At 37.5% G+C, this 22,149-nt stretch overlaps 1 protein-coding gene across 1 annotated transcript in view; it reads left to right on the top strand.

Annotated features, from left to right (window-relative positions):
* PHIP (pleckstrin homology domain interacting protein) overlaps positions 1–22,149 on the top strand; it is a 119,092-nt gene that overhangs the window by 71,885 nt on the left and 25,058 nt on the right. The window contains exons 13-20 of the mRNA XM_009887458.1: positions 2,467–2,692; positions 5,723–5,860; positions 6,899–7,082; positions 7,774–7,897; positions 15,063–15,203; positions 16,055–16,131; positions 16,893–17,124; positions 19,707–19,826. Coding sequence (XP_009885760.1) covers positions 2,467–2,692; positions 5,723–5,860; positions 6,899–7,082; positions 7,774–7,897; positions 15,063–15,203; positions 16,055–16,131; positions 16,893–17,124; positions 19,707–19,826 — 1,242 coding nt within the window. The remainder of the gene's footprint in view (positions 1–2,466; positions 2,693–5,722; positions 5,861–6,898; positions 7,083–7,773; positions 7,898–15,062; positions 15,204–16,054; positions 16,132–16,892; positions 17,125–19,706; positions 19,827–22,149) is intronic.

Genomic DNA, 22,149 nt, shown 5'->3' with positions numbered 1-22,149 from the left:
ATGCCTAAAGCATAAGGTACTTTTCTTTTAATCTTAGCTTGGACTAGATCTCTGAGCTTTCTAAGGCTTTTGTTCTGTAGACGGTGGTTTGGGCAGTTCTTCATTGCAAGCTGACAGCTCCTCTGTGGTGGATTGATGGAAAGTGGGGAAAATCTCTGCGTTTGTGTGGGTGTGCCCATTTGGAGAAGCTGAGCATTCCGAATGGGTAGTGTAGTTACTGAAGGAGAATCTACTTGTAGAACTCAGACGTTGTGGAAAGCTTTTACACTCAAACCCAAGCTGGGTTTGTGAAGCCATATGTACAGACGACTTGTATCTCCTAATAGTGGCGTAGTATCTTCTTTTTGTCATGAATTTGATCTCTAATAGTATATCAAGCAATAGGTCTGATTGTTAATATTTTTAGCTGGTTGTCTGCTGAACATAGTCATCTAAGATTCTCTATAACATCTAATTCTTCTGTCAGGACTTGGAGTAGCTGAGGATAAGTCTGTTGGCCCGGGTTCCAGTAGGGACATTCCAGTGTTCTACCTGAGAGTTGGTCTGAGCCTGGGTTCTTCATGAATGACATTCTTACCTCGTGGAGTAGAAAATTGTTGTTTACCCTACTTGATTGCAGTACAGGGTATGCAGAAGAATAATTGCAAAGAAGTCCCTCGTGATCTTGCACCAGAGGCAAAAGGTAGAGGTGACTGAGTTTAAGGAAGGATTTTCAGATCTTCCCCTTGCTTACAAAATCTGCAGTGCAGACAGCACTGTACAGCAAATCACAGTACATTAAAGCTCACGGTCTGTATGACTGTGCCATTGGAATTTCTTCTTTCTCAATGTGGGAAGTACTTAATAGGAAGATTTACACTAGGTGAAAGTACTGGATACTCTTCTATCGTGAGTCTAGGAAAAATTGTAAGTCTTCCTAGAGGACCTTTCTTTATCTTATTGAGCTATTTGAGCTGAAGGAACAAAGTTGTTAAGCAGGCCTTGATTCTGTCAGTCAGACACATTAAAGTAGTTACATCTTTCTCATTCAGCCTCTGTTAACTTAACAGAGAATCTCGCAACAAGATTTCATCCAGTCAGGGCTTGTTACTGTAGTGGGATGTCATCTTGTCCATACGTACTTTGTAAGGGTAACCTTTTGAATCACTGAAGTAAATTCTTCGCCTTTGCATCTTGCTGTGCATGTTTTCCTTTTTCTTCCCGTTGTTACTTTTCTGAATGTTTGTGGGGTCCACATCCCGTGATTCCTATGATTTATTTTTTTTAAATTTTTTTTTTTAATCCACCTTATGCGGATGCATGTAGGCACTTTCTGATGCTGCAGTTGATGGATGTTTGTCATCATCTTTCCTTCTTGGTCTTCTTATGTCCAGGACAGAACAACTTTGTCATAGGGAGACCAGATCTCTGAGTAGACACTACAACCTCTGCCTTATTGATTTCTACAGGTTACTGGAAACTGTTATATTTTGTGACAACTCAGGCATTCCTCTGTCTGTGCTCAAATATCCGTCTTTAACATCTAAGACAAGATTTTTTTGAGATCTCTATGCCTTGAGTCAATTACTTAATCATTTTTATGCTGCACTGGAAACCTAATTTGTGTGAATGATGATTTTATGATTTTAGTTTTCTTGTTCAAAGTTAAACAGAGTACATGAGCTGCCAAGGGGTTTGCTTGCCAGTAGGTAGTGTTATGATGTGTAGTATATGCGTCAGCTTGTCTTCTGTTCTCTTTTTTCTCCTTGTGGTTCAATATCTTTCTGATTGAACGATAGAGATGCACGTGCTAGCGAAGGATGGAGCATAAGCCTTTTTACGTACTATTTGGACAAAAGAATTCCTCAGTCTTGAGTGTCTGTGGAAAGTCATCAAGAATAAGTTATGACCAGGTGGACTGAAATAAAAAAGAAAACTTTGAGCGTAAAGAATTCAACTTTACATTATCTTTATTTTATCTACTGGAACTTTTTTAACATATCTAGCATTATAATAAGAATACATATGTTTGGCTGCTGGTGCTTAAATATTTGGCAATGACGTGATGTTATAAATATTCCTATTCCTCCTCTTCCTACGCCATAGCTCGTAAGTCTGTGACACAGTTTTCATTATCCAGACCATAGAAGAAAATTTGCAACCTATTTAATATGTCCATGCTATGTTCTGTCAAATATCTTGCAATAGTTAAATACTGCCCCATTCCCCTGTTCTTTAAATACTCCCCATCCTCATGTGTGCTTTATTCTCCTTGGAGTATAATCTAGAAAAGGAGTACTGGGGTAAAAAATAGTCATGGAGTCATTAAACTTTCCCCTTTAAGCTGAGATAAACAGATCAGCTTATAACCTTGTTTTTGCAAAAGTGACCATGAGTAACACTGTTAAAAATAATTCTGGCAGTTATCTTCTGTATGCTTTTTTTAATAGGTTCTTTAAAAAAATTACAAAATGACTTTGTTTACAGATAGCAGATCAGATGTTCTTTCATAGTGATTATCGGCCCCTTATCCGTGATGCCAACAACTTTGTCCTGGATGAACAGACACAGCAGGCTCCACACCTTATGCCTCCCCCATTTTTGGTTGATGTGGATGGCAACCCTCATCCTGCAAGGTATCAGAGGCTAGTTCCTGGTCGTGAGAACTGCAGGGAGGAACAGCTTATTCCTCAGATGGGAGTGACATCTTCAGGTATGGAAAATTTAAATTCAGTACACAGTAGCCTATCTAGTTACCTCCAGGAGTTCTACACTTTCCCTTTCACTTCGTCCTTTTTCTTTGTTTCTGGGCACAGTAGTTTACATAGGGTGGAAGAATTGCAGTGTCCTCGGCACTGATTGCTTGTGACAGTTTCACTTACAGTATTGCCATCATTCAAGTCAGTACTAGTTGATGCTACAGTACCTGTTAGATTGGAGCTGATTTCATTATTGGAACAGTGTATGATGCTGAGTGAGCTTTCGGCTGATCTCTTTGGGGTAAGATTTCCTATTTCACAAAATCTAGGAAATAGACTGATTTTCCACAGATCAGTTGGAACAGGTAACACCTACAAGAAGAGAAAAATGAGAGGACACCTGACACATGCAAAATCATCTTCCTCTTTACATGAAGGCAGTCTTTCAACTTCAGCTTTGATGGTTTGGTTAGAGAACTCTGAAGGCTTGATAAGGATACAAAATCTAGGAAGTTCCTCCAAAGTTGTATTCTCCGTGCACACAACACGGGAGGAACGTGCATATTTTGGGTCAGTGGCTGGGTGTTGGAAACTGCCTAAGTGTGGTCCGCATGGGTGGGGATGTAAAAACGGTGCCTACTTGTTGTGTGTCACTAGTTCAATAATAGTATTAATAAGCAAATGGTGACTGGTGAAAGTAGCTTTAAATGTTTTAAGATAAGCGTGGCTAAGGATTTGGATATTCTTGAAAATATGGGAATACTGACTGTGCCTGTAAATAGTGGCTTATATATACACCATACTTAAGCCTGTGGTGTGTCAGACATTCCAGGAAGGCTAACTGACAGTGGTGTTATCAAAAGATCTCTTATTTGTAGATTCTTATTTGTAGACCTGAGGATTACAAGCCAATGAATACTTTAATAATAATTTTTAAGGAGAAATTCCATATTTCCTCCAAAATTATAGGAAGAAATGCTACCTGAGAAGCAACTGTAAGAAGGAAGAAATCCTTTCTGGTGGATATATGCCATGTTTTGTCATCTTTTTAGCTAGTGGCTTTGAAGCTAAATTGGATTTCCAAGAAAAGATGCAGTTTTACTTCGTTGTTAAGTTACAGCATGGATCCAGGACATTCTGAAACTCTCCAAATTTGAAAATGTCCTGGGCACATTCTCCAATATAGTATCTTGAAAAAAGTCAGACTCTGCACACAGACCCAATAATATTAAATCTGATGGTGTGGTTGCATGATACATGAATGCTTATAGGAAGATGATGTCCATAGCATTTTGTTTAATAGCAGGGAGCCATCAACCAGGCTGACAGCTGGAGATTTTGGAGAGATGGAAGACATTTTTCTACCTCTTAACAATTTAGCAACAATATATGCAGTCCTATGTAGAGCTAAGCTATGTTCATGTGGTTTATATGTTCCCTTCCGCTAAGCAAGCTCCACTTCTTTCTGAAAATTTGTTGTGGGATTTGATGGATCTCCCTCAGAGCACTGACAGTCTATTTCTTGTCAAGTTTTCCGTAGGGGCTTATAAGAGTAGGGGAAATTCAGATAGTCATGCTTGATTTACTGCTTAGATGTATGTGAAGCTTCTTTAAACCACATGTTTTGAAAAAGTCAGACATATAGCAGTGTCTTTATTACTTGCTTTTTTAAAAGAAGCTTGCTGTTACCTGTGAAGGCAAAATCTCACAAGCTAGATACATAAAAACATTCATTTTGTTTAGGTAGCAGTTTCTTTATTTAAAATCATTCTTGGGTTATTAGTAGTATTTCCCACTGTTCTCAGTAGACAGTGTGTCTGCTCATGAGATCACCAAATAAATATGACTTTCTCACTGTGTGAGTCAGAAAACATCCAACTGTGATTATACCAGAACTCATTCCATGATTCCAAGCTTTTGCTGCTTTAGGGAGGTTGCCTTCAACTACAATAACCTTGAAACTCTGAGAGCACGGTCTTAAATACTTAAGTTCTTTCTACATACCATCATGTGTATTAAGAGATGGCTGCTTGTGTGTAGCCACATAATCAAAGCTCTTCATTTCATAGCACAATTACTGTAATATCTTGTCTTTGATCTTGCAAAGTGCAGTTTATACTATGATATCTCTTTGGAATCATGCTGGGAAAATAGTTTCTGTAGCTTATTTCTTTGAACATTGTCATCCCTCATTACAAAGTTTTGCAAGTTCTGCTTCTCTTGATCGGAGCTTCCTACCATTCCACTCCACCATCTAACTATTCCATGTGGAGGTATCCCTTTCAAATCAGTACTGTAACCCTTGCCTTTTTCTCCATACCTCTCTAATTATTTTCTGACCATTGTGAGTATGAAAAGAGGTTTTGTGTTGTTTATGCTTACATGCTATGTATTTTGCTTGCTGTGCAAAACTAGAAGTGATTACAAGGTGATAATACTGTGAGAACTATTTCTTGTCTTTTATTCAAGAGACCTACCAAAAAGGAGGTTTCTTGGCTCTTCTGCATACCAAAGAAAATTAGCATTGCTTTACCTGTGTCAACTTTATGCCTGTGTGGAGCTCAGTCAAGCATTTTTACTGCTTGGTGTTCTCCAGTATAAATAATTATTTTTTAAATTCAGTTAGACCTTCTTGATGTAGTTCTTTCATTTAAGCTTATACTAAAGTGTTTTGTAATGCAGTTGAGGCAGGCTGAGCATGCATTTGAGCAATTTACATTGACTGAGCTGACAAACAGCAGTTGTATTAAGTTTCTGTGACTTTCTGGCACGTGATCAAATTTAAACTTTTATTACAAATAGCATATGATCATCTTGACCCTGCTCTAGAAAATATAATGCTCTCAATATATTAAGAAAAAAGTTGTCCTGTTTAAAAAAAAAAAAAAAGGCTGTTACAAAAACATGCATTAGCCCATACTTACACATGTGATTATATGCTGTACTTGTAAGTTTCAAAGCTAAAACTTAGATGAGCTGTTTGTAACATTTTTTTCTTCAAATCAACATTTGTGTGCTGTTCTCTTTTGTATTTTACTTCACAGGATTGAATCAAGTTCTTAGTCAACAAGCAAATCAAGAAGTTAGTCCGTTGGATAGCATGATTCAAAGACTTCAGCAAGAACAAGACCAGAGACGTTCTGGGGAGGCAGGAACCAGTACTACCAGCCGGATAAGCAGAGGTAGATTACTGGGTGATGGGTGTTGTGGCTTTTCTGTTGAAACAGCTGAGAGTTGGAAAATGTAAATCACATTGTGCATGATTTGTGCATTTTGTTGAACTACTAGAAAGGAGGTATGCAGCCACAGAAAATAATACAGCTTTCCCATCTTTTTTTACCTTTCTGCAAAATCTCAGGATTCTTAACATTACAAATTTTTCTTTCTTAAAGTTATTGTCTGCTCACTTGGAGAACTTGCAGCAACTGCATTCCCTTAGAATTAACTACCTTCCTATTTAATCTAGAATTGACCATCTACTTGATTGAAATCTGAATTGTCTTAAAGAGACAGGAGGGAGAAAAGAGGAAAGATCTGTTTGCTTTTCAGTGCAGCTGTTCCATGTTTCTGTGTCTTGCACGAGATTACATGGTAGTTTTCAACACTTAAAAAATCATGGTTAACAATCCACCTGAGAAAGCAAGAATAGCTTGTGTGTGGAAAGATGTGGAAAAATGTTGAAATTTCGCTGCGGTGTAGGTGTTTGAAGGATCTTGCATGTGCGTGTGGTTTTGGTTTGGTTTTATGTTTTGATCGTTTAAATTTCTTGTCTGCAGATTTTACAGCTTGGATTCCTAATAATTTCCAGTGTTGTGGCTTCGTTTTTTTTTTTTGAAGGTAAAAGACTGCTTAAGGAATACACTGTTTCAGTGAGATAACTCACTGTTTTATAGTACAGATCTAGAGTGCAATAGCTTCTCATAAATGTTTTCAAAAGCATTTTTAAAGAAAAGCAAACCAAGCAAACATATGCTTCACTTGAGATTATTGATACATCTGCTCCTTTTCAATGTGAATTTTTAAACAGAGCACTGCAGCCCAGTAGCTGTTTAAATGTGTTTTGTGACTATAATTGCTGAAATAGTTATATTTCAGTTAATATTTGATTTTCTTTTGAAGTAATAGATGAATTCTTTTTTCCTTTCTCTTTGAGTTTTTCTTTTTAAATGCTTCCCTTAAAATTTCAGATCAAGTACAACTATCACTTTTTGACTTTTTAGGATCTGTAAGTTCTACCTCAGAAGTACATTCACCACCAAATATAGGATTAAGACGTAGTGGACAAATTGAAGGTGTGCGTCAGATGCATAGCAATGCACCAAGAAGTGAAATAGCCACTGAGCGGGACCTTGTGGCTTGGAGTCGAAGGGTTGTAGTGCCTGAACTGTCTTCTGGTGTGGCCAGGTAAACATAGGCCAAGTTTGCAGTGCATTTTAATTTGGTGAACTTAATTAAGTTGAACAGTTTTGGAATTCATGTTGTCATAGAACTATTTCTGTAGTATTTATCTGTTCTATGGTCTCGTATTTCTTATGAAATCAGTTTCAGTTTGAAATGAGTTGTTTGTGTATTGCTTGAAAAATCTTGAAATAATAGAAGTATTGTGAATGGGAATTGACCATTTAACAATTGACAGAGTAATTTAACATGTATATGCAATGAGATCTATCTGCCTCAGTGTTTTCTGACTTGTAGCATAAGATTACAGTATTTTTAAACTCCATTTGTTCTTGCCATTATGTGGTATTTTATGGCTGGGACACTGGCTAATCCCATAGGTCCCTGAGGTGAATTTTGATTTCCAAACTGGAACTTTGTTTTGTTCAGTAATTAACTTTTATGTTGAATACTAACGTCAATAAGTAAAAAAAACTCCTCCTAGCCACAATCAAACATCAAGTGCTCTAGCTTTTTGAAATAAGATTGGAATCTGATTTTGTTCAGAAAGGGTAACTTTGAAGCCATATTCTCAGTGTAAAGAGAGAACTGCTGTTTAAAGAATGTTATAAATCTTGAACGTTTGTTCCTTGATTTGGAATAGATCCTCTCAGTTGTATTCTACTTTAAAGTTAATGTCTCAATTTTCTTTCTTCAGTAGGCAGGAAGAATGGAGAACAGCAAAGGGAGAAGAAGAAGTAAGGGTGTATCGATCAGAAGAGAAAAGAAAACATGTAACAAGTCACATTCAAAGAGAAAACAAAATACCAACTTTCTCTAAGGTAAATAGTCACTTGTACCTTATTGCAGTAGGAAGCATAAAATTTATGTGTCAGGTCACATAAATTTACATTTCTCAGCAAGTCATGCTTTTTTCTAGAGCTGGGATGTACTTTTCAGAAAAGAGGAAAACAGGATAAATGAAATAGAAGGGAATGGGTTGTATTAAAAAAGAAATTGTCATAACTGACTTGATGTTTTCGTATAGCTTGTGAAAAAGTTTATGCCTTTATGCTGGTAAGAAAATGTGAGGGTTATTCTATATATACAAAAATAATTTTGGTTTGTTGTTAGAGATCAGTTTTATCTGTATCTCACATGCTTATCTGTGCTTTTCTAGCTAAATTACCAACTATTTTGTAATAAAGTAAATTTTAAGCAACTGTAAAGGAGAACCCATGCTTTGGGTTTTGTAGTATGCTTATTCTAGGTAAGACTTTCATGCTTAATCAAAAGGCTTCATAAAACACAAGCCTTCAAGATGCCTGCAAATTGTCCATTGAAAAGTAAAAATCACTACAGGGTTCAAGGTGGAAAAATGAAGAAAGGAAATATTAAGAACAAGTATACACGTTATCAGAGTACCATAGTTAATGCCTGTGCTGTTTATTACACACTTGGTGAGAAAAGGACATTTTATATGCAGTAGAAAGAGTGAGTTTGGGATGCAAATTTCTACTTGACACTAAATTTGAGTGTTAAGTTTACTTCAGTTGAGTATGAAAATAGAAGCCAAAGCTTTCAAAACAAGTGAGGTGAATGCTGTCCCACCCCCAAACAGTCCCCTAATAATTTTAATTTTTTTATTGAATTCCTTAAATTTTTCTTCAATGTATATCTTGTATTAAAATTTTGTGCATTGCCGTGTTAAGAAACGGGACCAACAGTTTCAGTGATGTAGTCACCAACATTAAGTGTGCTTGCCCGAGATAAAACAACCAAGTTTTTTTTTCAGTGTATCTCCAGGTTTTGTATATAGGGGAAAGAAGCTCTGTGCCTCTTATGATTTTGGAGGTGGCCATGGCAGGCCTCATAAATGAAATACAAAGACATCAGAATTCTTGGTAACTCCTGTTTTTCTCTTGGGAGTAGTAGAAAATGGGTCTCACAAATTTAGATTTTAACAGTTATTTCTTGCCTTGAGGTGACGTATTCTGATGCTGAATTATAGACTTTCTTTTAGTTTAATTAAACGATTGCACTGCTCAAGGGTTTCTTTTTTTTTTTTTTCCTTCAACTACAGCCTAGTCAAATGATCCTTCCTGATAATGTGAATTCCTTCCAACTTGCCCTTAAATTTCTAATTGGGTTACAATTTTCCTAAAATACCACTAGGACATAAAAATAGAAGAGTAGGCTAGCTGGTCTAGGATTTTGGTTTCAGCAATTACTTTTATTACATCTTTGTCTCAAAGAAACTTAATGCGGGTGGTTTTGAAAATCCTTTCTCAGAGGAGGCATCTTTTAGTCTCCAGACTTTGAAGGTAGCACTGGATCCTTTTGAGCCCCTTATTTTTGTTGTGAGTATTTATGCCCTTAAAATCCTTCAGATCAAAAGCTATCTTAGGAAAACCTTTCTTCAGTTTCATAGATTCACCCAGAGAAAAACGTGCCCTTCATTTATCTCAGTCCCTAGAGGGTCTGTGATCTGGATTCTGTTGCCCAGAATGTGAGGGAGACATAATGTGGTAAATCCTTTAGTCACTTCCTGCCTTTGTCCTGAGGAAATACAGCAAAAAGCAGACAGTCATGGTCTCTGCACTTGAGTATGCCAGTAAATTTTCCGTATAGACATTACTGCTGAATTCAGTAACACTTTCAGAACATTTAAATAAATCCCTCTTAAAGCCTACAGGACACTTTTTAATGGCATTTGGGGACAAAAAACTCAAAATTCTTCCATAGTTTATTCTTTGTTAAATGTGTCTCTCTTTGGAGGACTTGGGTTGTTGAGAAATACACTAATTTAAATCCCTTGAGATAAATTGCAGAGGTACTCAGAAATTAGTAGATATCAAATGGGCTTTATATAAGCAAATTTGCAAGCAGAAAAGGGTGCTTAATCCCAAATGATTGAGTCTCCCAAGTTAATAAAATGCTCAGATTATAGCGATTTTTGTTGTTGTTGCTTGTGGTTGGCACAAGCATCGCTTTTGCTCAGTGGTGTCTGATCAGTAGGAATGGTGGATTGGAATTGTCATCTTCTGTAGTGTCCATAATAAAATGAAACAAATGCCTGTGAAGAGAAGCAAGACCGACTGTGCTCCAAACACTGCTGTGTGACATTTTTAGGTTTTTGGGTTTTTTTACTAGAAATTAGTAACTTAATTATAGCAGCTCTTCTGTTGCGCTTCTTTACAGTGACTTGTGTCGCTTTAAATACAAACTGTGTTAGGTTTAAGATAGAACCAGAAAGTGCTGGGTAAATCTTGCCTTTCTTTGAATGCATGCAGTAGGTTTTGATACTGATACCTTGTAATTTATATTACAGTAGTGTTGCGAGACTACAGTCCTTTTGTGTTGCATAGTGAATTCTTAAGGGTTTAATGAGAGAATTTGTGATCTAGAGGAGATGGGGAACACCTCAAACAAAATGAAGGGGAAAACGTTACCTTCTAGTAATCTACAGACCTAAGAATTACAGTATCAAGAATTCTAGAAAGTGTGTCATTCTACAGCACTGTCAGCTGGTCGGGGAACAGAGTAAACAGGGCTTGTATTAAAACATTGTCCTCATATGCAAATTCAGTTGTATTCATACCAGTAGGAAATACTAATTTTTGTATCAACTGTATAGTGTGCTTGGGTAAAAAACGCTCCCAGTCCAAGTAATTGGACTATTAGTTCATTTAACCACTGGGATTACAGAGCATTTTAATAAATATTAAAGTGTGAAATTTCTGTGTGCTACAGGGTTGGTGTAATGTATGTCCTAGTAAAAAAAAAAATGCCAAAAAAAAAATTATCTTTTTCTAATTACCATTAAGTGGAAATCATAAACAGAAATTTCAAGTAAGCATAGGCCTCTGTTGTGACAGGTGCAAATGACTGTATTGTAAACTAACAGAAACCAGTGAGGAGTAATTTGTGTGTTATTTTGCTGAAGGTAGCTTAGTTGTGTTCCTTAAAAGTAGTAATTTTTCCAACGAAAATATCATTTAAACCCTAATTTAAACCCTAAAGATGTTAAGAGGAAAATAATCTGAAATAATCTAAAACTGCAAAGAGTAGTACTTAGTGCTTGATGTTTGTTACGGTTCTCGCTAATTTCTTACATGAATGTGATGTGGTAAGAGTGAAAACTAAGTAATGACAAGTGCTGATCCAGACTTGAGGAGAATATGGAAGGATGCTTTTTAGCCAAAGAGAAAACGGCAGGACAAGAGGCAGCGGGCACAGACTGCTGAAGCAAAGGAGGTTTTGCCTGAACGTAAGGAAGCATTTCACTGTGAGGGTGACTGAGCGCTGGCACAGGCTGCTCGGAAGGTCTGTGGAGTCTCCAACCTTGGAGATGCTCAGAAGTTGTCTGGACACAGTCCTGGGCAACTGGCTCTAGGTGGCCCTGCTTCAGCAGGGGCGCTTTGGACAAGATGACCTCCAGAGGTCCCTTCCAGCCTCACCCATTCTGTGAAATACAACTGCTTTATGCACTAACAGCTTGGGCAATTCATTGTATTTATCATCTGGGGAGAACTCATGGTCATTGAAGAATGTTAAACTTGAACAAAGGTATATATTAATGACCTTGGTAATGCAAAAGTATCCCTTTCCAGAAAAACAAGAACTGAAATTCAATAAGGATAAATTTTGGGTTGAACAGTTTAAATAGTGCATCTAGTCAAGAATGAAAGCAGTTATGTAAGCTAATTGACAAATTGATTTTTTTTCAGTGTACCATTTCAAACATACTGTTGTGAAAAGTATATGCAGACAAAAAAGTGGAAGTTCCTTTTCTTTGTCTTCAAGAGGCTGTGAGAGTCTGTTTGATGTTGAGATTCTGATACTGGACATACGCTTGTGCCCTGCCCCTGTTTAACCTTCTATTAGAGGTTAATTCCTGTTGTCTTAAGGAAGGAGGAATCATTTTCAGAGAAAGAATAGATGCTGCTGGGGAAGAAATACTGACACCCACCCTTTAGATACTTGTAAGTGTTGAGATCCACTGTCAGTCTTCTCCAGGCTAAACAGTTCCAGGTCTCTCAGCCTTTCCTCGTAAGAGATGCTCCATTCCCTTGATCATCTTCATAGCCCTCTGCTGGACTTTCCCCAGTAGTTCCCTGTCTTTCTTGAACTGGGGAGTTAGAATTTGGAGTCCAATTTCAGGCTCTTTCTTTTGGATCTATAGTGGGGAGGTGGGGGGCGGGGGGAAGACCATCAGCTGTGTTTCCTCAATTGTTGTTGAAAATCTTGGTGATAAGATTCCATTTTGTCAGAAAAAGCTTGTAATGCTTTATCTTTTTAGTTAAACCTTCACACTCAACCTAACCCCTCCCCCAAATGAATAAAGATCTGCCTGAGCTGCAGCTTCTCATCAGATTTTGGCAAAGCTGTGTTGAATAGGAGTGATGTTAAAATACACTTTTTGGCAAGATGTGGAAAATGTATACCTTATGGGCGCTTTTCTGGTCTCTGCTTGAGACAAGGTGACATCCAGAGGTCCCTTCAATTTCAGTCATTCTCTTACTTATGGAAAACTACTTGTGTTTTTGTTTTCTGTTTTGTGTTGTTTTTTTTCCCCTCTGTTGTTGCTTAGGCATGACATCCAGAGGTCCCTTCAATTTCAGTTATTCTCTTACTTATGGATAACTACTTGTGGTTTTGTTTTCTGTTTTGTTTTGTGTTGTTTTTTTTCCCCCTCTGTTGTTGCTTTGGCACTGCATCTTTCCCAAAGCAGTTTGTTACCCTTTGGCATCACTGTGGCCCAATGTTTATATGGTGCTGTTACTTGCTTCCATGAAGGAATGATTTCAGGGGGGACAGGAATTGGAGTTTGTTTTTTTTCACTCAGGCATTGAACTGCCAAAAGAGAACAACTCTTTCCAAAACCAGAGTAATGCAAAGCGCTTCAGTTTTCCAAGGATCCGTAATTTTAGTATGAGTAGGGAAAAGCTGTATTTATAATAACTGTTTAAGAAATCTCACCTCTGAATAGAAATTAGGATGTAAATTTTTAGGTTTCTATAGAGAAGACATGAGCATTACAATCAGGCTGTAATGTAACTTCTGCAAAATGCGTCCTCATTATTGTAAAGGATACTTCACTAGTTTGTTTTATTGGTCTTATGTGATTCCATGCTGCTGACGATGCTTCCTCATACTGTGTTTCATGATGCTAAAAGGCAGATGGGCTTTATTAGAGGAAAAGAAAAAAAAGAAGTCACAATTCAGTAGCAGAAGGAAGTTGCCGTAGCATTGGCTTTTATGTCCTCTCTGCTTCAGCAGTGAATCTTGAGAGCTTGACAAGAAGCAAGCAGCCCCAGAAGGCTGAGGGACTGAAGGCTGTGTGGTGGGCACAGCCACTAGCCTTAGGGCTGTCTCGGAGCTGTTCTGGGTCAGGTCAGAGCAGCTGGAGGAGATCTGGTATGTGCTGCCAGGTTGAATCCAGAAGAAGGAATGCCCCAGGTCTCAAAAGTTTTGGTCAATGTTAAAATGCTGATTGCTGAATAGTCCCATTAGAAGTTTCTCTGTTAGCTGTGCTGTCAGTGGTAGCTTCCCTGATTTGAATTCACTGGACAGAACAACAGAAGCACAGTGCTCACTGAATACAGCAGAGACCAATTTGTGTTGGTCCTATGTGCTTTGGTGAAAAATATAATGCAATCGTCCAGGTTGGTGTGCTGGCCTACCCTACTGAACTGTTGCAGTCATGCCTGGAAAAGGTGTGTATCTGTAACAGGAAGGTTAGGAGAAAAGCTCTAGCTACCAGAGTTCTGCATTTTAAGGAAGATTATTGTGGCTAAGGAAAGCCACATCTTAGCTACTGCTGCTTAGCCAAGTTTTGGTACACTTTTCACCAAAAAGTGTTTTGTTTTTTTTTCCTCAATGAGAAAATTTAACCTCATGAACCAACTTTCATCATACATGACAGGAAAGTTCTCTTTCCTAGAAAAGAAAAAAACCCAAGAGGAATAGGTACAAGCAGTCTGCCCTACTAGAAGGCTCTGATAATATTAGTACCTTTCTGTGGCTTGCTCCAGTGCTGCTTTCTTCATCTCTGGGACTGTTCTTTCAATCGTATCAGTACCTAATAGGTTAGATGTCTGAGGTTTCCTTTATGGAAGAAAGAGACCACTGGGGACGTGTATGTCCTTTCGTGGCATCCAGGAATGTGTCCAGAAACTATTTCATGGAGTCTGAGCTAGGCTGAAGTTCAAATATCCATGTCAAAAAAGTTAGCACAAAACTGTGGAAATTGAGATCGTAGCTCTTGATTTTTTTGTTGAGCGTCAGGGTCTAATACAATATAACACGCTTTGTGTTGAGAGCAAGTGTTTGCATAATGTATGTTCTACAGGAGGAACAAAATCTCTTTATGCTGGAGTGTGAAGTCTTTCTTAATTACAGCCTTCTTTCGTTCTTCTAAGCTTCATAAGAACTCAGATTCTTTCCAATTGACTCATTCATTTGAACTTTTCCAAGCGTCATCTTACCACTTAAAGGCCTTTACTTGGTAACAGTCATCTCTGTATGCCAAGGGATGTGTTACTGTATGAGTTTGTCTTCTAACAGATCTGACCCCTCAGCTGCAAAAGAACGCAATCTGGAGTTCTCTGTAAGAATCCCTTTTCCTCTGGCAATTTTTAGTGTAAATTTGAGTTGTTACAAGCTCTGAGCAGCCTACCAGTAGTTAACCGATACATACCTTGTAGAGAACGAAGAGTTTTAATAATTTGAGATAAGAATTTTCTATTCTATCTGGGAAGAAATTGTAATTATTTCCAGAACATACTGAACTGCTTGGTGCTTCTATTCAACTATGCATGTGGAGTGGGTTTTTTTCAGCAGCTCTTTAGTTTTGGGCTTGTGGCCCGTTTCAAATTTTGTGGTGTTGAAACTTCTTTTTGCTACTGCAAAGGTTGCTTCCTGGAATACTATTATTAAAGAAAATGCTAGGTATTAATAAAACGTATACTCAAAAAATATGTTTTGACTTTCATGTCTTCACAGAACCATTCCCATGATCATTTACTAGACGCTAGCGACTCAAGAAAACAGCAAGCTAATCAGCACAACTACCGTACAAGATATGCAGTAGAAGAAACTGCAAGGCCTCCTGAAGAGTTAGAAAATGGACACAGTTCCTCAGATGTAAGATCCTTATTCATGAGGCAATCTTGTGTGTTCTTTCTACTCGTTAAGCTCCTGCTTCAGCTAATTAAACACTGTTTCTAGTGGAAACTCAGATTATGTTTTTCATTGTGCTTTTTCTTTTACCTCTTTAAAAATTGCTGTTGAATTAGATTTTTGCATGCTGTTCTATGTATTTAGTTTTGACTAAAAAGTAACTAACAAAAGGGAGAAATGCTCATTTGTAAGGGCATTTTGCAAAGTATGTGTGCAATGTTAAATCTTCCCTGTATTTGTGAGCCATATCAGTATGGCCCATATGGCATCAGTATGGTTCACCAGCTCCAGGTGGCTCTACTTGAACAGGGAGATTGGATAATATGACCTGCAGAGAGGTCCCTTCCAACCTCAACCATTCTGTACTTCTGTAGCTACAGTGGGGAAATGTGTAATAAGAGTATATAAGGTTTGTACTGCGTTTTTGTTTGATACTAATTGAAAATATGTGGAAATACTACATTAAAAAGGGCTGAAAATAATTTTCAAAAAGGTAAGATAGCCTTTTTAAATGGAGATTGAGAAGCGCTCAGGTCTCCACTGGCTATATGTTTAAAAAAAGTTGCTCTACACTGCCTGTCTGTCCAGGCATAGATACTTTCTTTTTTCTTCTCATTTAATGAAGTTAGTTAAAGTAAAGTAACTATCTGCAAACTAAAATGCCTTTTTAACAACATAAAGCTTTTATAATGCTGTATGTTTGTAACACATATAAAGCCTAAAAGAGTCTTAGTCATATTGCTGTGTATGATAACTTTTTTTGAGTTCCAAATCAAATGCTTTCTTTTTCCCTGCGTCGCCTCCCCGTTTGTTAGGAAGGGGAAGTAGTTGTTGCCAGTGGTGGAACATCAGAAGATGATGAAAGAGCATGGCACAGTGACGGCAGTTCTAGGTAAGTGACAGTATACCTTACAGAGAAAGGTTCCGCTGATAAATTTTAAATAATCTTCTCTGTAAACAGTTAATGAGTAATGACTGGAACTTGCGCGCATTTAGAAGAAAAGATGAAAAAGAAAACTTTCAGGATTTAATTTTCAGCTGTATTACTAACTAAAATTTAGGGAAGCTTTCATCCTTGTTTGCCGGAAGCAGAATTGTTTCTGATTTGGTTTTGCAGGAGGGTTATTCTTTGCAGGCACACGCGTGCTTCAGGCATGCGGTAGCAGTTTCCTATGACTGTCAGTCTGATTGTCTGACCACGTGACTGCCTCTGCTGACCCTTGGTTTGAAATTAGAGAGCAGAGATTGAGGTAGCTTCAACATACCCTTTGTTTCTTTTTTACCAGATTTTCTTTTTGTTAACTTTTTGTTCAAAGCTGTTCAAAACCAGAAGTCCTAAGAACAATAACCAGACTTTAACAGGTATTATCTTGAATTGACCGAGTAAACTAAACAGTGGATTTACTTACAGTGATGCTAGAAGTTAAGCTTCTTGCAAGACTGAATGATCTCAAGGCTTTTAGTTTACTACCATTTAAATTGTAGATAGAATACAGGGGTTTAGGCACTGATCATAACTATTAAGGTATTGTAGTTATCTAGAGTGTTAACTTTAATCTTGTATTGAGTTATATTATATAATCCAATGCACTACAAATTGCTCTTTAACTTCTGTTTTTTAATTTCTTTTTTTCTTTGGTATATCATACGTAGTGAGTACTCTAGTGATTATTCTGACTGGACGGCAGATGCAGGAATCAATTTGCAGCCACCAAAGAAAATTCCTAAAATTAAAACAAAGAAAGCAGAAAGTAGTTCAGAGGATGAAGAAGGACCTGAAAAACAAAAGAAGCAAATTAAAAAGGAAAGGAAAAAAGGGATTGAGGAGAAGGATGGACCATCAACATCACCAAAGAAGAGGAAACCCAAAGAGAGAAAACAAAAGGTTAGAAGTTCTTTGTATATTACAGGATGCTCACTCCTACTGTCTCAGAAAGAATTAGGTGAATTATTGTTTCGTATAGAACTTAATATTGTCTGACTTGAAAACACATAATAACTTTTACTCATAATAATTGATAATTACTGACTCTTGTAAGTCAAATGATAGATTGCTCTAATAATAAGCTTTCTAAATATGATACGTTTCACTTAAGGAACATTTTTTATGTCCTTAATATCATCTTTTCTCAGACCAGAAACTTCCTTTCTATGGATGCGTTGAGTATTGGTTTAACATGTGCCTGTAATTTTCCAGCTGTACTGACTGTCTCCCCACTTAGTTGCTGTTTCTTTTAGGTCTGCACAACCATGTCTTGTCTTTTCTACCAACTCCACCCTGTATGATATTTGCATTATGCTTGCCACTGTACTTCCATCAAGGGGAATTTTGCTTGAACGGGGTTTTGGTTTTGTCTTTTTTTGTTTTGTTTGCTTTCTAATATAACAATGTCATTCCAGTTTAGATCAGTACGTGGAAATTTCAGTGACTTTTCTTGCTTTCAATGTGTTGTGTTTTTTGGGAGGTGTATGTTTTGTTTTTAATTAAGTGTTACATCAGAAAACTTTCGTTTCTTCATTCTTTCTTTACAGAGACCAGAAGTGATCTCTCTGGTAGATACTAATTGCTTTCACAAGCTCATAGCTTCTATTTTTGCAATACCCAAGGAAAACAACTATATCGTCTAAGTAACTAAATAACTGTATTTTGTTTGTTCATAATATTAGGAGTCCTCAGATCATTATTGCATCATTTCAGCCCTCATTAGATGGTAGACTGACAAAAAAGCTGGTTTAATATGCAGATTGGCATAGTATCAGCTTGACTGTGAGTCTTTGGTACAATGTGCGGGATGTTAGGTGGTAGGCTTTACTCTTTGATCAGGCTACTTTTTGTTTATTATATGTGGTCACTGGTTCTAGTGTCAATACTGGTATTATATTGGTATTTATACTCCGTCTGAAACCAGAAGAAGGTATAAGATCAGGAAAACAGGTGTTCTGTTTTGGTTTTTTAATAGTTGAAACCTCTAGTTCTTTATTACAAAATATAAGACTGGCTGGCAGCCTAGTATTTCCACTTAGATTAAAGCTGAACTGAGTGTTTTGGGAAACTTGCATCCATTTTGGTCTCAGTTATCAAGATGCAGGAGGTCTTTGATTGCAAAAATATCAGACTTAGATATTTCTTCTGAATTTTAAAGATGGCCTGCTCCTTTCTTGAATCACAAAATATTAGGCTAGAAGGAATATCAGAAAATCATCCCTCTTCTCTCTGCCCCTAGGAAGGATTAATTATACCTGTCATTCCTTACAGGTGTGTGTTTTTGAAGTTTCTTGTGGTGGAGATTCTACCTCCTTACTGAGCAGAGAGCTCATAGTCCTTACTAGTATAAAGTTCCTCCTGATACCTGAGCTTGAATCCAAATTAGGGCTTTCCACTGAGGACCATCTTTTGACCAAGTTTTGACCATCTTTTTAGCCAGGCACAGAATCTTTGCAGTTTAGAAAGGAGTAGAGAAAGAATGTCATTCTTCGCTATTAATACATGGACTGTTGAGATTTTGAATGGTGCTTACATTTCTAATCCTCTTCCACCAAAAATCAATCTAAAAAATGATACAGCAGTGAAGAAGGGCAAGAAAGGAGCACCCTGGAAGACCAAAGGGTACAGAATACTTTTTTCTTTGGGGCAGTCACAAAGATGCTGACTTTTAAAAGAGAGAGCATTTGAAGGAGACATGATAAAAAGACTTTTATAAAACTATGAATGATTTAAAAATGAATAAATGCAGAATTATTTCCTTCCTTATTTTGTTACAGTGAGATGTAACACTTGGCGACACAGACATGAAGCTCAAAGAAGAGCCCTTTCCCCATTCCACCCCCACCCCTGAAAGCAAACAAAAACCCCAAACCCCCTGAGCATGTAATCAGGTTATGGAGCTAATTACTAAAGGATTTAGTAGAGTTTCAGAAATGATTAGACAAATTCACTGGGACTAGTCTCTTCTTGATGATTAACTGAATTTGGGCTTGGCTTCCAGAGTGTCTTAAACTGATAATTAATGTGTGAAGTTGTAACAAGGGAAGATTTTCTGTTTAAAGGCTATTTCTTATTACCTTCCCACAGTTCACCAGCGAGCTAGACAGACTTCTATCTGACCACGTGCATTTGGTTGAAGAGAGTGCCATATTTGTTTTCTATTTTTGGGCATAAGGCATAGTTACCAGCGTGTTGATAAATTCAGACTTTGTTAGGAGAGCACTTACCACCACCCCCAAATCCAACAAACAAAAAAACCACCCTAAAAACCCCCACTTAGTTTTTCAGATTATTAATGATTTTGGTCTTGGTGTTACTGAAAGCAGTTAAGTAAGATTTATCTTCATGCTGGCAATAGTTTGCTTTTTACATTCAATATACTTAAGAAACAGCAGTTGATTTTAATAAAACACTTCCCAAAATACAGAGCTTCCTCAAATGTTAGCTTATTCATATTAATCTTCTGTGTGCGTTTTCTTCAGAGGCTGGCCGTAGGAGTACTGGCAGAAAATGGTTTGACACTGGAAGAATGGCTGCCTTCAGCGTGGATTACAGACACTGTTCCTCGTCGGTGCCCATTTGTGCCACAGATGGGGGATGAGGTATTGTAGTTTTTCCCTCTGTGTTCTTGATTCTTTCAGCTTGCTCTTTTTTTGCCTCTTATTTTCATCTGTGCATTTTTTCCAGAGATTTATTATCGGAGTATTTTGGATTTTCTTCAAAACATTCTTTGATCTGGCTAAAATTTGCTTTCACTTCCTTTAGTATTTCCCATACTTAAAAAATTCTGCACAGTGTTGCTTTGACTTCTTTTATTCCATGCTGTTGCGGTAACATTCCTTCTTGTACTATCTTCAGTGCATAAATTTCCTTATGACACGTGTATACAAGCTGTGGGAGATGCTTGATCTAGTGAAACTAGTCTTTAGTTGTACAGCAGCAGAATAGGTAAGAAATTGTATACAAATTTAAGTTGTTTGGAAAAAAAATGAGTTTGCGGTTTGAAGTAAAAAGCCAGGAATTAAACCTCGGGGGGGAAAGTGGTTGGTTTTTTCCCCTGGAGAAAAATGAATATTGTCCTCTTGAATTGTATTTCTGATATCAGAAAAGTTCTCCTGGTCTCTTACAACAGAAAACCACAAGAGAAGTTTTGTATATATATTTTTATCTGAACTAGACTGTAAAAACTTTCTAAACATGGCCCAGATGTCTCAAAATACAGTAGCAAAAGGACACCCACCAGTTTCTACTTTGGAATATAAAGCATGTGAACATTACAGTGAATTGTATGAATAAGTAGTATCAGATAGAAGGCAGTCTTGAAAACCAGAGCTCTGTGCATGTTTCCTAAAATCCCCTCAGGTTGAAATAAGAGGAAATAGCTGTCTTATGCTGTAATGTGTAGTCTGTTGGATCTTCAAGGAGTGACGCGTTTCTGAGGCAGTAAACAGAGTTCTTGTGTAGCTCACACCTTCAGAATGCAATTGGAGAAATACTTGACGTGGTGGCAAAGTTGATTAACTCTGGTTCTGAGCTAGAGCTGTTTGTAGGCACCACCTTAGAAACTGAATCAGGAGCAGAGGTTGCGTGTGCAAGCGGTTTTGGTTTTACTGGATCATTTCACTGATGCAGTTCACAGCACAGCTATGCAGAAATTACATTGGCATTGCTAGTGAGGGAGGGAAGGGGCACTTCAAGTTGAGAATTGCAACTGGAGAAAATGCTTATGTATTTATATCCTCCAGCAAGCATGTTTTGGAGACTGTGCTGTTCAAAAGATCAAGTCCGAATAAATATATTTGGTGCCTGATACCATCTGGATACGGTGAAGCAGCCAAGGATTTATCTGTACCATGTTATTCGGGAGACTTTAACGTCGTATTCGTTCAGTAAGATAAACTGGTGTGTTTGGTTTGGCACCTACTGAGTAGCATGTGCAGTATGTACTAGGAATATCTAAGCTGACTGCATCCTTTTGCTGAAAAATGCTTTATATTGGTGTACAGGAAATTTCCTGTCTTGTGCCTGGAAGGAAGGAGTAGTTGCACCAATAGAGAGTGATTCCATCTCTGATACTTGCTCTCCCCAGATTTACTTAAGATGTGAAAAGAAACTGTTCTTCTAGAAAGTTGCTTTTGAGATCCACAGAAATAAAAGTTCAGCTTAATTGGAGAAATATGATGAGAAAGAGGTCTCGTGGCCTTTTAACATTTTGGTGGATGATCAGTATGTTTTATAAGATTTGGGAGGAGACATATTTCAAATTTGTTCCTACAGCTGTACAAACAAGTCAGAAAAAACATTAGTACTATATTTAGTTACACTCAGTGCATAAGAATAGCACATACCATCCCTTTTCCCTTTCTGAGTACTGCCATTTACAGACCTTTGTCATGTGTCTTGAGGAACAGTGGAAGCATACCAGAGAGATGGGACTGCAATTTCCCTATCTGATGATTGAAATACAATGCACATTCGTTTGAGTGTTCTGCTATTAACACAATAAAGGACAGTTTTGTCTGAGTACTACTACAAACATGCAGAAGCAGGAATTCATCAAGATTAAAAACATAATTTCCAGTGAAAAGGCATAAATTATTTATTCAACAGATATCTTTCTGATTTGTTCTTCTCACAGAAGATGCAATGCTAGAGCCATTTACAAAATAAAAAGGTTTCACTTTTGTAAACAGTGGGTTGAATTTATGTAGAAGGTTAGCAGAAGCAGTAAGTGTAGGAGGAATTGTTTGTAGCCTGTACCACTAAATGGATTGGTTTTTTGTTTGATTCACTAGAAAGTACGGTAAACAGTTGTCAAAACATTGAAAATGTAATTTAAATTGGCGTTATTTTAGATCTGTGTCTCAGTAGCCTCTGTTGCTTTTCCTGCCAGTGAGATTCTGACAGTGCATAGGAGATTCTCAC

Source organism: Charadrius vociferus, unplaced genomic scaffold (assembly GCF_000708025.1).
Source record: "Charadrius vociferus isolate BGI_N301 unplaced genomic scaffold, ASM70802v2 scaffold185, whole genome shotgun sequence".
NCBI lineage: Eukaryota > Metazoa > Chordata > Aves > Charadriiformes > Charadriidae > Charadrius > Charadrius vociferus.
This window is presented reverse-complemented; position numbering and strand designations above follow the sequence as displayed.